At 51.8% G+C, this 15,765-nt stretch overlaps 1 protein-coding gene across 3 annotated transcripts in view; it reads right to left on the bottom strand.

The window, feature by feature from the left end:
* Positions 1-11,850: 11,850 nt before the first annotated feature.
* The window catches only part of Znf185 (zinc finger protein 185 with LIM domain), a 56,485-nt gene continuing 52,570 nt past the window's right edge, over positions 11,851-15,765 (bottom strand). For 2 of the 3 annotated variants that reach the window (XM_013067909.3, XM_013067912.3), the window contains 2 exons: positions 14,365-14,463; positions 11,851-13,684 (listed from right to left, as the gene is read on the bottom strand). In XM_013067909.3, the coding sequence (XP_012923363.2) occupies positions 14,365-14,463 (99 nt within the window). In that variant the 3' untranslated portion in view covers positions 11,851-13,684. Of the gene's footprint in view, positions 13,685-14,364; positions 14,464-14,945; positions 15,138-15,765 lie in introns of those variants that run through there. The other variant, XM_021249157.2, reaches the window with a different exon arrangement.

Below are 15,765 nucleotides of genomic sequence, written 5' to 3'. Positions count from 1 at the left end.
GTTGGGTGAGGAGATGCTGTAAGGCATGGTGTCAGCGAGCCCCGCCTTGTCCTCCAGTGACACCTGCTGTGTCAGGAGTTGGCACCTGAGGCTGTGAAGCGCAGATCCCCAAGGCTTTCTGGCCTTTCGCCTCTGCCTCTGTGTAACAGCTCCACTCCCCCACGGGCTCACGCTGTTGCTCTACTCCTGCTACAACTCCTAGTCACTGCAGGTGGCCGGTCACGTGCTCTTCAGGAGGGAGAAATGGGGAGGCAGGAGATGGCACCGCAAGTGGGCAGGACTGGAGAGGGCTGGGAGGCTGGGCAGGCAAGGATGGCACGGAGCTGGTCCCGGGAGGGCACCTAGGGGCTGAGAAAAGTCTGCCCGGAGGGCAGGGAGGTAGACTGAGGCCACATCCGTGTGACAGAAGCCCCCAGGAAGGCTCTGAGGCCTCTCGGGGCAGGCGTGGGGGTGGTGCTGGCCCCTGGCCTGGGACTGGGCTCCCAGCGGGGTCAGTTCCAGGCTTGGCAGGACGTGCTGTGGAGGTGCCCTGCCCACGAGTGCCCTACGAAGGAGCAGGTCCCGGCTGCAGGGCGCGCGCCCCTCTCAGTCCAGCCCCGCCTACTCTCCCTCCTTGAGTCGCAGGCTGCCAGCCCCACCTGTCCTGCCTCACTCAGCCAGGAGGCCTCGTGCACAGGTGTCTGTGTGCCCAGCTCTGTGGGTCTCTGCCTCCTCACGTGCACCTGTCCACCGGTCCCTCTGGCCCTGCCTCCTCCCTCCCTCGCTCCCTCTGCCCCCTGCTGACCCCTGTGTCTCCCGAGACAGACGCACTGTGCAGAGCACACACCTGCAGAGGCGGCACTGGAGCCCCGGAAGGTGCTCGAAGGCGTTTGGACCGGGGTGTCAAGCAGGCGGGCAGAGGAGCCCTGAGAGATGGCACGGGATGGCTTCCTCGCTCCCTCTCTGGGGCCCGCGGGCTGGCCGGCGGGCGGGAGGGCAGCACTGCTGCTGCAGGCAGAAAGACCAGGCTCACAGCTCCTCTGCCTGCCTCTGCAAAGTCCCCTGCTAGAGGGCTCCTCCCCCGAAAAGACGCGGCCCGCGAGGGGGGGGTGCCGCGGCCTCTGTGCGGAGGCCCTGACCCACTGGACAGCCCTGTGCTACCCAGGGGCCTCTGCGGGGTTCCTGCAGTGGGAGTCCTGGAGCCCAGGACCCTCCTGTGGGCGGGCAGCGCTCCTGGCTGCTTGAGCCAGCGCGCTCAGCGCCAGGCCTCTGCCCTGGGTGTGCGCAGCCTGGGAGATGTGTCCCGTGGCCTTAGCACACAAGCAAGTAACGCGAGCCCAAACTTTCACGGGGAGGCCGGGCCCACGCGAGACATTTCTGGGGGCCTGTAGCGCCCCGAGCGGGCAGCAGCCTAGGCGCGCCGGACGACGCGTGCCAGGCGGCCTCTGTCTCCAGCCCGGGGCTGCGCCTGTCTGCCCTGGGCGGCGGGTGGGCCGGGGGTGCCCCACACGTGTGCTCCCAGGGGTGCAGCCGCGGGGCGCTGAGGGCTGCCGCACCCACTCCCCTTCCCTGTGTTCTGCGTCCTCAGGTGAGACCTGCGCTGCCCACGCAGCCTCCGCTCCGGGTCCCGAGGCCCAGAAGCTCCGCAGCCCGAGGGAGGAGGCCGGGCCCTGGTGGAGGCGGCCGCGCGGAGCCCGGGCCAGCGGCAGCCCGAGGTGAGCCGGGCCAAGAGCACAGATGCAAAGCCTCCGCTGATCCCGACATGGAAGCCGCCGGGCCCTCGGGCAGAGGGGCAGCGCGGAAGGCCGCCGCGCGCCCAGGAGAGGCAAGAGCGGGCAGGAGAGTCGTCAGGGTGCGCCCGGAGGTCCTGAGGGCCGCCACGCTGCGGGGCCAGGGAGGGCAGGGCGGTGAGCCGGTGGCCACCACCGGGCCTCCGGAGGCAGCTCCAGAGCCAGCCAGCTGCAGGCCTCCCCGCAAGCCAGCGAGACCGAGCCGCAGGAGCTCAGTGGCATCCGCGTGCCTGTCCACAGCTTAAAGCCCCTGGACTGCGAGGAGCAAGGGAAGCTCGTGCGCAGGGCCAGCAGCGCCTACGGGCACAGCAGCGTCACCCGGTGCCTGTCCCTGGTCGCCCACTACAGGGAAGGCCTGGCGCGCGCCTCTTTCGGGGGCTCCTTCCTGGAGTATTACGCGGCCCACGCCAGCCACCCCATCCGCACGGCCGTCCACGGCGGAGCCCCGGACCTGCGCCTGCGCTTCCCCAAGGTCAACTACGCAGACCTGGAGGACTCGGAGGACGAGCGCGAGGGCCGGGACCACGCCGCCCCGGGCCGCCAGGGGCCCCGCCAGAGGCTGCTGCCCGACCTCAGGAGGGCCGCTCGCGACCCAGCCGACCGGAAGCTGGTGGACTTCATCGTCAAGACCAACGGGGCCGACGCCCACCTCCTGGACATCATGCAGGGCAGGAAGCGGTCCAGGTGGCTGACTGCCTTCCTGCAGGCAGACAGGTACCAGCTCTGCGTGGAGACCTACAATGGAGTACTACTCAGCCATAAAGAAAGATAAACTTGAGACACGTATGGCTAAATGGATGCACCAGAGAGATGATGCACATTTGGGCTGTTTCCAAAATTTAGCTAAATTTTACCAGTAAAATTAATTTTAAGAAATTTCATCTTTTTGGTTTTGTTCCAGACTTAAATAACATCTGTCCTTACCTGTGATTGAATGTATTTCATTAATATATATATATATTCAGTCACTATTGGTTTAATCATGTCCTATCTGTCTCAAAAGACAAATGATCTAGTGTGCTTTGTTTCTCAACTCTAGTGTTTCATGACTATGTTCAAGTATAACTTCATGTTCATTTGAACACCTGAGCTGTTAATTCTCCTATGTCTCTTAAAGTTTGCATTGCTTTGGATCCTTAATATATGTCATGGGATTACTAAGTCAGACATTCTAGTTTGCAGATATTTTTACAGTACTACTGTCTGAAGAACTGTTTCCCTGAGCACCTCATAGGTTGGTGCTTCTAAGTCCCCATGACAAAATAAGTGAAAGAATTTTGAGTGCGTTAAGAATACCGATTAGCTTGTAAGTTCCTCCGGGAAACGTAGTGAATGCCCATTGTTGTAGTACTCCAGGCCACAGACTTAGCACAGATAGACATTGTTAAAAACCTGAATTTGTCCCCTAGGGTGAGATTTGTCGTTGTGGGGCTTCTTGTTGTGTACTTTAATGTATGTTTTACATCACAAGCAATGTGTTGGGGGCCAGTGCAGTCCAGGGCCTGTAGTAGCCATGGAAATGAGATATCTCGACCCAACAGAAAGCTTCATAGCACTGCCCTTGGCCTGTGCAGTGATTCTTGCCTCATGTGCCGGAGGGCCTCGCTTAAGGTCCACAATTCTGCAGGCATTCAAAAATCCTGTAACCATGTTGAATAAAAATATATGACTTGCCCGCATCCTTCCATTAAGCAGGGTGTTGTGATCAGGATCTTAACTTGTCCTCGAGGACTCAGAGTCATCCTTCTGAATTGGAAAGTGCTTTCTCCTCGGGGCCCTATAGGACACAGGGCTGCTTGTTTGCAGCAAACTATGCTCTCGGCCTCTTTTGTGTTCAGAGGGGATCCCTCCATGTGAGCTGGCAGTGCGTCCTCCAGTAATCACCCCTCTGAGAGCACTAGCCCCACCCAATTTGCCAGCTGTTTGCTGTTTATGTCATACATCCAATTTGGGGGTTTTCAGCTATTTTCCTTAAAATAGTCTCTCCATGCATTTCTGACTGTTCATCTAGAATTCTACAATGCATATGCTCCTTAGGTTCCTTAGGCTCTGCTTCTTTTACTTCAATCTGTTGTTGTTGTTTCTGTTCTTCAGACCCATTAGTGCCCATTCTCCCTTCTTCAAATTATTATTGTATTATTATTAGCTATACTGGCTATTGAGGCCAGAGCCTTCACTGCGGCCCCAGGCCTTTGGAGTATTTTTTTTTGTTTGTTTCGGGACAATGTCTTGCTAAGTTGTCAGGCTGGGTTTGAACTTGCAATCCTCCCTCTTCACCCTCCCAGGGTGCTGAGAACACAAGCATGTGCCATCATGCTTAGCTTGGTTTGCTGATTCTTCCTTCCGTCTTCTCACATTTGCCTTGATATCTCTGTAGTAAGATTCACTAGAGAATTTTTCACTTCATTTATTGTACTTTTCAAGTCCAGAATTTATGTTTTACTTCCTCTTGGGTTTTCAATCTCTTTATTGGTATTTCCATTGTGTACCTCTGTCATGTTCTTGATTGTCTTCACGCCTTCCTTTGAATGTCTTTAAATATAACTGTTTTTGAAATGTTGGTCTAATAGATCTGCCATCAGGTCTTTGACAGGGACAGTTTCTGCTGATTTATTCTTTTCCTATGACCACTTTCTTTATGTGCCTCATGATTTCTATTGAAAACTGGACATTTGAATTCAATAATATAGTAGCTCTGGAGAGCAGGTTCTCTTCCTTTCCCAGAGTTTGCTGGGTTTTCTTGTTCCTTTTATTTTTATTTTTGTAAGCCATTGAGTCAGGAAAGAGAAGGAAAAAGTTGAAACATTATTTTGGAGTGTCATAGTCATATATTGAAGGAATTATAACTGAATATTTGGCGCGAGTTGGCAGTTTACAAAGAATGTACTACAATTTTTAATGAAACATGTGATTTTTCTTTACAATTGCTTCCCTTTTGATCAAAGATAATCTAAGGATTATTCTTACTCAAATAAATCTAATCTCTTCAACTTTGGTCTGATCATTTACAGAGGTCCAAAAATAATGGTAATTTACCACATAGCACTTTAAAACATAGTTTACTAACGCATAAATTCCAATGCAGTGCAATGCATTCATTGGAATATGTAATCCAACGGTCTGGGTATATTATATTATTAACCGCGTAATTGCAATACAAATATATGTAGCATAAAATGTGTCATTTTCTCCAACTAGGTGTACGATTCAGTGGCATTCAAAGTCGCAGTGTTAGAGCGCTGCGCGGGCGGGCAGAGCGCGGGGTGGCCGAGCGCGGGGTGGCCGAGCGCGAGGGCCCCTGCACGCGCCCGTGGGGCTGGGCCGCTGGGACCCGGGCGCTTTTTCGGTTTGGTTTTGGAAGATTCCGTTTCCTTCTTTCCAACTGACGACTAAGCGACTAAGCGCTGGAACCAAGACGCAGCTTGCAGCTTGCCGAGGTGAGGCAGTGCTTAGCAGTGAGGGTTCGCTCCCCTGCCGTTATCCAGCGCCCCGGAAGTGGCAAACGGGTATTGCGCACCGCTCCCCCCACCCCCGTTCTGCCGCTTCTCGGCTGACTTTCCCGGACTATGGGTCACCCTCATCAGTAAAAATGAGACACTTTTTACCATTTGTGGACGCTTCCCTGGAATTCATTTTTCCTCACTGCAGTATTAAGAATTATGTCAAATTGAGGCTGGGAGTGGTGGCGCACGGCTGTGATCTCAGCACTTGGGAGGCTGAGGCAGGAGGATCGCCGTGAGTTTGGTGCCAGTTTGGGCTACGTACGTAGTGAGTTCAAGTCAGCTTGAACTACGAAGTGAGACCCTGTCTCAAAAGAAAAGAATTATATCAAGTTGAAAAGATATGGATTTCCAAAACAATGAAAAAGGAAGACTTTACACCCATCTCACTCTTCAATATCTGTTCTATGAGACAGACAGACTTAAAAAAAAAATATATATATATATATATATGGGTTTGTGTTTTGTTTTGGGTTTTTTTTGTACCAGGGATCGAACTCAGGATCCTTGCGCTTGCAAGGCAGGCGGCAGAAGCACTGAGCTAAATCCCCGGGCCCAAGACTTGAAATATTTTGACAATAAAGATTCTGATACTGAGATATCAAATGACCTGCCAATCTTTGCCTGCCGAAGGAATCAAGGCCAGAAGCAGACATCAGAACGACCTGGTTCCCAGCCCCTGTTTAGAATTCCAGACCACCCTGAAAAATGTGCTGATGTTGAAATTTGTGAGGAAGCGTGTGACTCAACTGGATCGGTCACCAGCCAGTTCCAGGAGCACAGCTGTGCTGAGCAGTGCTTATGTCCCTCTGTGAGCATGAAACTACCGTCCAGGAGACTTGCACAGCCGCATGGTAAAGGAGCACACGTGTAAATGAATAGAATGAAGGCGTAAGTGCAACAGCCTCGCAAGCAAAATGGCTTTTGACCAATGGAAGAAGTTCTTTGGAGGCCAAGTATGTGGTTTGCAGAGGAGACTTCATACAGAAGTTAACAGGCGTGTTGCTGTTGAACATACTAAAATACCTCCTCGTGTTTCCGATGACTGTGGGAAGGGCTTTGCAAGTATGCCAGGGTGCCCTAAGCGTTCACATTCACATTTATCTGAAGGGATTTATTCATGTCAGTATTGTGAATATTCAACAGGACAAACGACATTGTGTAAAATAATAAATGCAACTTTTCTGGGAAAAATCACAATGTTGTTCCATCTTGGTCTTTGAAAGTTTGCTTTGCTGGAAGTATTTATAAGGGGTCTTAGACTGAACTTTGCAAAACCTCTCAAGGATAGGAAAGCAAGCTATGAACTCCGCACCCAATATCGCCTGCAGCTTCTATAGATTCAGGTGAACACTCTCCTTTGAGGCCCTCGAAGTGTCCCCTTTCTTAGGCTTGATAGCAAGTGACCTTCCTTACTCGCCTGTGAGTGTGGGAACCCTGTAAGCTCTTGCTAACATCGTGTGGAGTTAGGAAAGTAACATATATACACACATCCACATAAATGTACCGAAGCGTCCAAAAACATGCACATCTTACGGCTTTCATTCAAAATTGTTGAGGTGAGTATAAACACAGAAATAGTAATCTCACTGTTTCCTATTTTTTAAAAATGCTGGCTCTGATCCTTGCCTTTTACATTTTTGCCAGCATTTCTGCTGCAGGGCCAGCTGAAGTTGTCGCCTAAGATGAGGCCGGAAGCATTCCAGATATTGGCAGCGGAGGGTCTCCAAATTCCCTGTGGGCCTCCAGTGTTATCCCACGGAGGCGGTTGGCTACATTTGAGAGAAAGCCCAAAGGGGCGCCGAGCAGACATCTGGGAGTCTCCAACGCCTGTCTGAGTGGACACAATACCCAGTGTTTCCAGGCAGCTTCTTCGGCCTCTGCTGGGCGTTTTGGGGTCCCTGAGCCCTGGAAGAGCCCTCAGTGGGGTCAGGAGGCCGAGGCGTGTAGACTATCGCTGTGGCTGTGGAGGGGCTGGATTGGAAGGGAAAGGTCCCGCAGGGGCGGTAGAGGGGTGTTGCTGAGTAAGGAAATGCCACAGTCTCCTTTAGTGCACTTCTGACATTTCTATTAAAACATCCCAGAAAAGCCTTTTCTTTTTTCTATCCCACATGCAGCAAAACAAAACGATCCTGCAGCCAAAGGCCTGCAATTTGGTCTTTTTAAAATTTGGTTCTTTTAGAAAAAAATGTTTTTTAGTCGTCCATGCTTGTAGGACATACTGATTACATTTATTGCGGGGAGTTTGTACGTGTGCATAGCACACCTTAATTCTTCTTTTTTTTTGTCAGCTTCCCCTCCCATCCCTCTCTGTTCCCTTCCGATCTTCTTCCCCTTCCAGTGAATGGATGCACCTCGAGACCGTAATGTCAAGTGAAAGAAATCAGACACACAAGCTTAAAAAGCACGTGGCTTTTCTTATATGAGAACCCCAAAGTATAAATAAAGGGCTGAATAAAAGATGATAGGAAGTAGGGAGATAGATCTTTTGGAAATGAAGGGAGGGAAAGGGGATTTAAAATAAAAGGAGAGAATTGAGAAAGAAATGGAAATAGACCCACAGCTTCTGGCCCTGAAATTCACTCCCGGGCTGCGGAGCTTTTTACACCAGGCGTGGGCAGGGTTCCCGGCACATTGGTCCCGTGTTTCGGACTCAGCTGCGCCCGAGACCGCCCCACTCAGAACCGTGCGGTCGCAGCGGTTTCCAGGGATTTTCGGGGATTTGCGTGCACCCCCTCCCCCATCCTTTTCCAGAAAATTCTCTCTTGGGAGAAGTTTTGCTTTGGGAAGGGGGTGGGGTAGCATGTAGGAGAGTAGGTGGGCAACGATTGGGTATGAAATCAAGAGAATCATTGGAAGATAGGACCTTCTCATAGTCGTTACGAGTGAACCCCGGAAATGTTCATGCCCTCCTGAAAGGCGGCAAGCAGATGCCTGTTTTTTCTCTTGCCCTCCCCGCTAGCAGAACACAGCTTAATAAAAACCAAAAGGGAACCCAGCCGCCGTGGCACATGTCTGTGATCTCAGCGCTATGGACGGCGGAAGCCAGACTTGGAGCCCAGCCTAGGCAGTTTAGCGACTTGGGGAGAGAAGACCCTGTCTGGAAATAAACAAACAAACAAAGAAATAAATGCACACGGGGCTGGGGGACTGCAGTTCCGTGCAAAGGTCCTGGGTTCAATTCCCACTACACAAAATTAAGTAAGTAACGTCAAAATGAACAGGGGCCGGGCCTTTCAGTTCATAAGCGCTCATGGGACTGTGACTTTGCACCCAGCCCTGCCGTTTGCGCCCTGGGCTGTATTTTGCACCTGGCTGCGCACTTTGCACCCGGTTCTGCACTTGGCTCCTGGGGCCATATTTTGCACACAGCCACCCTCGGCACAGGCTCCCTCCAACTTTGAATACAGAAGCATCCAATGGGGGGAGCGATGTGTAAACTAGGAGCGGACAATGGCCGCTGCTCCTGCCGGACACGTGGTGGGCCGCAGGACACAAGGTGAACCTGGTGGTCTCTGTGGAGTCAATAGAGAGCTGGATTCGGATCTACCCTGCACCCTGGGGGGCTTCTTGGCGACTTCAAATTCCCTGCTCACCCCCAGACAGAGCGGGGGGCAGGGGTGGAGCGAGGGTCCGTCTATTTGTAAGGGGGGAGGGGCGGGAGGAGGGGGCGGAGACACCGCAAGTGCTCAGGTGCCAGAGCGCTGTGTGCAGCTGCGCCGTGGGGTGGTGGGGCGGCAGGCTTACATATGCCCTGAACCGCCGCGCCTCGTTGTCCTGCCTGCGCCGCGTAGGTGGTGCCGGACGGACCCATCGGGTCCCCGGCCCCGCAGGAGCTCCGGCCTGGAGGCATCTCCAAGAGGTAGGGCGCGGGGCCCAGGGCACGGAGGGCAACCCAGATGGCAGGGAATTTCTCGCAGGACCCCTTGCTGGAAGCGGTATCCCCCTAGGGAGCCCTGAAGGGCCCTCTGGCATTCCTAGGCCTGGAAAATTCAGATGGGCCTAGTAGAGTTGGGCCCTTCCTCTCCGGACCTCTGCCTGCTTCCACTGACCAGACGTTTGCCAGGATGGCGCAGGGAATACATGGGGGGGGGGGGTGACTGTGAAGGGGCGTGCGGAACCCTGAGTTTGTTAAACCGTGTTCTCTGTTACCCAGGCGGGCCCTGAATATATGGACTCAAGCACTCCTCCTGCCTCAGCTTCCCAGAGCTTCCGTTTGCTGGGAGACGAGGAATGGGCAGGCACCACTAGGATCCGCTTCATGGGGGTGGGGAGGAGCACAGAGGAAGGGGGTGGGAGCTGAGCTTGGACAGAGTGGGGGTGGGGCTTGGTGGCATGAGTGGGCCGCAGTAATGGATGGAGTCTGGGGGAGGTGCGAGGACTGGGGGGGCGCGCTTGGGAAGGGGGCGGAGCTTTATTGGGAGGGGAGGGCCCTTCCCCACAGCAGGAGGTCTGTGCTGTACGTTGCCCTCAGCAGATGCTGTCCTGTGTCAGGGGCTCTGTGTCTGTGGCTTCCCACAGAGCCCGGGAGTCATACTTCTGTTCCCCAGGCAAGTGAACTCCGGGGCTGGGGACTGCGGGGCCTTTAATCTGGCCCCTCACCAATCTATGTATATACCATGGCTGGTCCCCATCAATGGGGATGTGTACGTAGAGGGTCCTCATGGGTATAGATGCAGGGAACGAGAGCAGGAACACAGGATTCCTAAAACTGGAACCCACTTGTTTGAGAGAAACCTGCTTTGCCAAGTGACTTTTCATAATGAGAAACATTAGTGCAATAGCCCCTAGGTCCCTACTCCGTGGTAGAAGCTCCCTTGAGTGACATGTGTTTCATCTTTAGAATTCCTGTCTCCAGGTTGGATCAAGACTCAAACGTGATGTAGATTGCATTTCATTATACATGGCTTAGTTACTTTTTTCATTGTGGAGACAAAATACCCAATACCCAAAGTTAAAGGCGGAAAGGTTCATTTCAGCTCACAGGTTGTAGAGGTTTCAGTACATAGTCAGCTGGCGCCAACCTGGGGTGGCATGGTAGAGGGGCATTGCAGAGGAGAAACAGTCCACAGTGCAGTAGGCAGGAAGCAGCAAGCAGAGAAACAGCAGAAGCAGCAGCAGCAGCAGCAAGCCTGCCTCTCCCTTTCACCCCATCCAGGTTACCAGCCTTTTAGGTGGTGCCATCCACACCCATGGTGGACCTTCCCAATATTCACACCCAGAACTATGCTAAACCAATCAGTGGACTACTTTAGTAATCACACACCCTTAATCCATATTCACACACCCTAGATCCAGCCACCTCTGAAAAGACCCACCTATGACAACATGAGGCTGTGGGGGGACATGTAGATGCACTCCATAACGGTACAAAATTTGGAAGCATGCCTCATTTGATAGGCAGAACAACAATGCAACAATATTTAAAACGACTGGGGCACTGGCCTTAAAGAGCAAGATGAAATAGTTGAAATAGTCTTGCCTACTGGCACACATGCAGTCTACATTGGGTGGCATCTCTTAAGAGGGCCTTTGAATGTATGTATTAAGAATTAATGTCAAATAGCCAGGGATTTAGCTCAGTGGTGCTGCCACCTGTCTCGAAAGCACAAGGTCCTGAGTTCGATCCCTGGTACAAAAAAAAAAAAAAAAAAAGAATTAATGTCAAGGAACAGTTGAAGGGACCAGGAATGGTTAAATGGGAGGAGCTGTCTGAGAGAGAGACCCTGAGAAGTAGCTTCATCAGTTTTAGGGGCTGGCATTTAGGAGAGGAACTAGAGACAGTGAGTGACAATAAAAAGGAAACCGATTTTAATCAAAATAAGTTTTAACTGAGGAGTTCTTTTTCTGAATGTGGTATTTACATACAATGGAGTATAACTGTGCCATAAAAAGATAAGCTTGACGGGACCGGGGATTTAGCTCAGTGGTTCCGCCACCTGCCTTGCAAGCACAAGGTCCCGAGTTCAATCCCTGGTACCGGGAAAAAAAAAAAACAAAAAAAAACATAAGCATGAATCTTTGTGGGAAAATGGATGCACCCTGAGACCATAATTTTAAATGAAATAAAGCAGACATATGAGTTTAAATACCACATGTCCCCCCGTTTGGCTTTTTATTTTGTTTCTTTGAGACAAGGTGTCACTACGTAGTCCAGGCTGGCCTTGAACTCACTATGCAGCCTAGGCAGCGATCCTCCTGCCTCAGCCTCCTGAGCGCTCACATGGACTAATAAAAAATAAAAAAGAGAATGTCACACTATAAAACAATTCCTTTTCTAAAACTGAGGCTGTCCACAGGCAGAATGGGCTTGGAGAGGACCGAGCTTCCAGTCACCAGACATGTGCAGCAAGGACTAGGGTGCCATCTGTCTGTCATAGTGTTGAAGGAGAGGACGGACCAAAAAGACTTCCCTCTCTCAGACTTGTGGAGTCTGCAGCTCCACCTTCTGTGCAAGCATGGTTGCTATATCTTGCTATTAAGAACTTAGTTGCTTTTGTAAAGAGGAAGGATTCAGTAAACCACATAGCTGAATACACCAAGTTATTACACTTAAAACAAGAAACTTTAACGCTGACATGTGCAGTATCTTAACATTTATTCAAACTGTGTACATTGATGTGGGCTAAGCAGGTACAATTAGAAACACTAAGCAATTGAAAAGAAGCGAAAACGTCATGCAATCATCCCTCTTCCTTAAGTCTGCAGAATTCTCTGCCAAAAAGCACATGAAAGGCTGTTCTGGACCAAAGCCCACACTGATCTTGCAAGCTGTCTTTGAGGACCTTGCGTGCTGCTTCTGAAGTGTATCTGTCAGGGGAAGCCAGTCTGTCCCAGGCCTCGTCCCCCTGCATTCCGGCAGCAGGCCCACACTGACACTCTGGGGTGGCATCAGCACCATCCGAGTGCCAAGTCCCGTGGTTCCTATTTAGTGTGGTTACGCGGCACACTGTACCACACATACCTATGCAGATAAACGGGATGGCCCTCTGGGACAGTGTGGCAGGAAGAGCAAACAAATCCATAAGCCAATGTACATAGGGCTCAGAAGTGAAGAAAGACGGGGAGGCATTTTAGAGGACATCAAGAGAAGAGGCCTTTGTCTTGCAGCCAAAAACAAACAAACAAACTAACAAATAAACAAACTCTAAGGCTATTCTTCCTCTTGAGAAGCTCACAAAGCAAAGCTTGACCCACAGGCTACAGCAGAGCACCGGGGAAGCTGAACACAGCATCAGCGAAGTGTACGGAGGGCTCGCGCCTGAGCAACCCCCCAACAGATCTGGGGCCCAGGATGGCTGCTAGCCAGAGGCAGTCTGCACTGGGGAGCAGGGGTCACTGAAGGCCTGCTGGAGCTGCCTCTGAGCTGACAAGCCCCTCTGGGAATGCATGTGAGTCAGCTGTGCCCAGCTCAAAGCATCAGCCTGGGGGCATTTTCCACAGAACGGGGAGGACAGGAAGGGGGACAACTTCGGCCCTCCAGTGCTTCGTGGGGACTCAGGGTACCAGAGCGCGGGCTCCAGGCAGACAGCGGTGGCGCCGAACTCGGCTGTCCAGAGGGCGGTGACCGCTTCCCTGAACTGTACCGCCCTCAGCTGTAAATGGGGACAAGAGCACCCCTCTGTGGGGATTAATGCCCGATATGTAGGTGCTAAGGCATCAAGGAATGTTAGCTGCTTTTCTCTCTTCTCAATCCTGCCGGGGTCTATATTCCTGAGGAGCTACTTGTGCCTGTGGAAAGCACAAGAAGCAAGACCCGAGGGCAAAGCTCCTAATCAGCTAGCAAGATTCAACAGCCCTCTGGTCAAGAGCCCCTACAGAGTTTAACCCAACTGTACACACTTTCTAACGCACTCCCACACACTTGCAGGGAAAGCTCAGACACAGTGAAAGGTGGGCAGGAGAAGGTAACTAAAACCTGTTGTACAGAATTCAATCAAAAACAACTACTCTAAAGAGTGTGTGGAAAATTAAAAGTATATATGGCAATTAGACACGCTAAATATTAGCCTATGCCAACCCTCAGCATCTAATGTCTGTCATTTACCTACCGGGGATCGTCTACAGTCTTCAACTTGGTCCCTCAGAAGCCCACTAAAGCCCACACTTCTGCCTGTGCCCAACATGCTCATTAGAAAGCCAATCTGTCTTAGGGAAGCCAAGACGGGATTCTTGCTCAATCCTTTGACCTAGCCTGAAATGAGACGATGGATGTAAAGCACTAAGCAATAAAAGCTACACATGTAAGGAATCATCATGGTGTCGTTAAGCTATGATACTGGATGTAAACAAGCTCAACCTAAGAAGGCTAAGAGGATGAAGAAATCAGAGAGAGGAAGTGAGGGAAGAGGAACCCAAAACTTGGGGCAACCAAATCTGTCCAGGAATCATTAGCTTCTGATCAGCCGGGAGGAGCTGAAAGGAAACAGAAGTAGCTGTAAGACTGGAGACACACATCCCATCCAACAAACAGCCAGAGGCTCTTGGGGCAGGGGACTGCTCCAGTCATCGGGAGCTAGGGTCCAGCTCAAACACACTTCCTGGAGAGAAGACGACTTGTGTGTTGCTGAGGGAAGGTCTGTCCTCAAGGAAGCTACTGTGCTCTGTGCTTGGACCCTGCTGGCACTTCCACTGGCTGTTAGCAGAGGCTACTGAGCTTCAGTGTGAAGTTGTGAGGGCAATGGTGGGCTGGGCTCCCAAGGCCTGGGGTGAGGTCCTGATTCTACCATAAACCGAGGAGATGGCTCCCCATACCCTTTCCCTTTCTAAGTCTTTATTTCCTTGTCACAAATTAGGGCTAACAGAGACCCAGTGACGGCCCAGGGCAGCTGGAGGGCACATCTGAGGAGCTGGATGGAAGGTGCTTCTTGAAAGAAAGAGAGAAAGAGTTGCCATGGCTCTGGCATCTTGCAAGCATCCTCAGGGAGGGCTCTGTCTGGGCCTCTTAAAATCTCAAAGGGCATAGGGACACAAGAACTTGGGGGTCCCTGAACAACAAGGCTGAGAGGGACAGCAGTGCCCTGGGGTAAGACCCAGGCAAGTTTCTCCTCCAATGGGTCTCTGGTCTGCCTGTCCCTTGAGCTTCCAGCACCCACCTAGAAGAGCTTCTCATAGCACTTTCCACAGTGGATGGTGTCCTGGTGAATGTAGATCTGATCCAGGAGATCTCCCATGGGCTTACTGCAGATGCCACACTGAAAGGGAAAGCATGGTGGAGGTCAGTGAGCCAAGTGGAGCAGCACAAGTAAATGGGCCAGGAGAGGGCTCCGAGAGAGGTGAGCAGGCGGAGGTTGTGAGCTGATGATATGTTCTGGGCTTCCCAGCAGACAATAAAAATGGAAACAAAAACCCAGAAGCAAAACTCAACCTCAAAAACAAGCAAAGTCTAAAAGCTGGCTGGCAGGATCATCATGTCGTGGCCAGGATCCTAAGTTCAGAATTCAACGTTGGCTCCACTATGTATTAGCTGGATGGGCTTGAGAGTCACTCGAAGTTTCCCAGCCTCCATTGCCTTCTCTATACAATGGACAGAGGGGTAGGATGCACCCCCTGAGGTTGCCAGGAGTGCTCAGGGGCACAGTCCATGCAGAGCATCAGTTTGGCGCCAGGTAAAAATGACAGCAGTCCTTGCTGTTGTAGGAGAGAATGTGAACCATCACTGGCGACATGGCAAGTCCAGAGGAAGGTGACAGGAAAGTCCCCTGGAAGGGAAGGACATTTGCACAGCACACCCTTCCGGCATCGAGGCTCTTAGGGAACGCCAGTAGGGGCCTCCCAGCAGTCCCAGGCAGGAGGGACCCAAGTACCCCGTCTCCAGCCCTCTCCAGGTTCCAAGCTGAGTCCTCTGGCTTCAGCTTTCCAAAGGATGCTAGGAAGGCCAAAGAACAGCTGTGAGGCATGTCCAAGTTCCTTCGCTCATTCCTGCCAAGCACCCTTCTAATGAAAATGGGGCAAACTGTTTTACTTTTCAATTCCTCTCTCCTGGCAGTTTTATTTCTCACTGTAAAGAATTTCTCCTCTTATTCATGCATCATGTTTCTGTCATTTTAATTATTGTGAACCAGGCTTGAACCTGAACTGAGCCGACTGACAGTGCTGACCCATTTGCTGTCACCTCCGGGCACAGAGAATACTAAAGCAAGCAATGTGGGCTTTCGGAGTGCTTCACGTCATGGACAGCAGCTCCCAAAGAGCTGTCACCATGTGGTGGCCATGGGTGTAACACTACAAGCCAGAGTTTTGGTGGGCAAGGCAAGGAGAGCCTGTGACTGAGGGTCCTGAAGAAACAGTTTATACGATAACCCTGGGTCACGTGGTGGCTTTTCCTGGGATACCCCTGGCTCTGATGCCACAACCTAGGACCGAGTGGCTCCACGACCTGAGAAAAATAATGCCCTATGCTCGTGGCTCACCGAAGTGGCTCTCAGGCCCTCTGCTCCCCTCTGAGAATCCACCAAGCACGTGAGGCCCAACTTCTCTGTCACAGCAGCCCTCCT

Source organism: Heterocephalus glaber, unplaced genomic scaffold, assembly GCF_053883595.1.
Source record: "Heterocephalus glaber isolate CG9 unplaced genomic scaffold, H.glaber_assembly_v1.0 deba00001164, whole genome shotgun sequence".
Classification (NCBI taxonomy): Eukaryota; Metazoa; Chordata; class Mammalia; order Rodentia; family Bathyergidae; genus Heterocephalus; species Heterocephalus glaber.
This window is presented reverse-complemented; position numbering and strand designations above follow the sequence as displayed.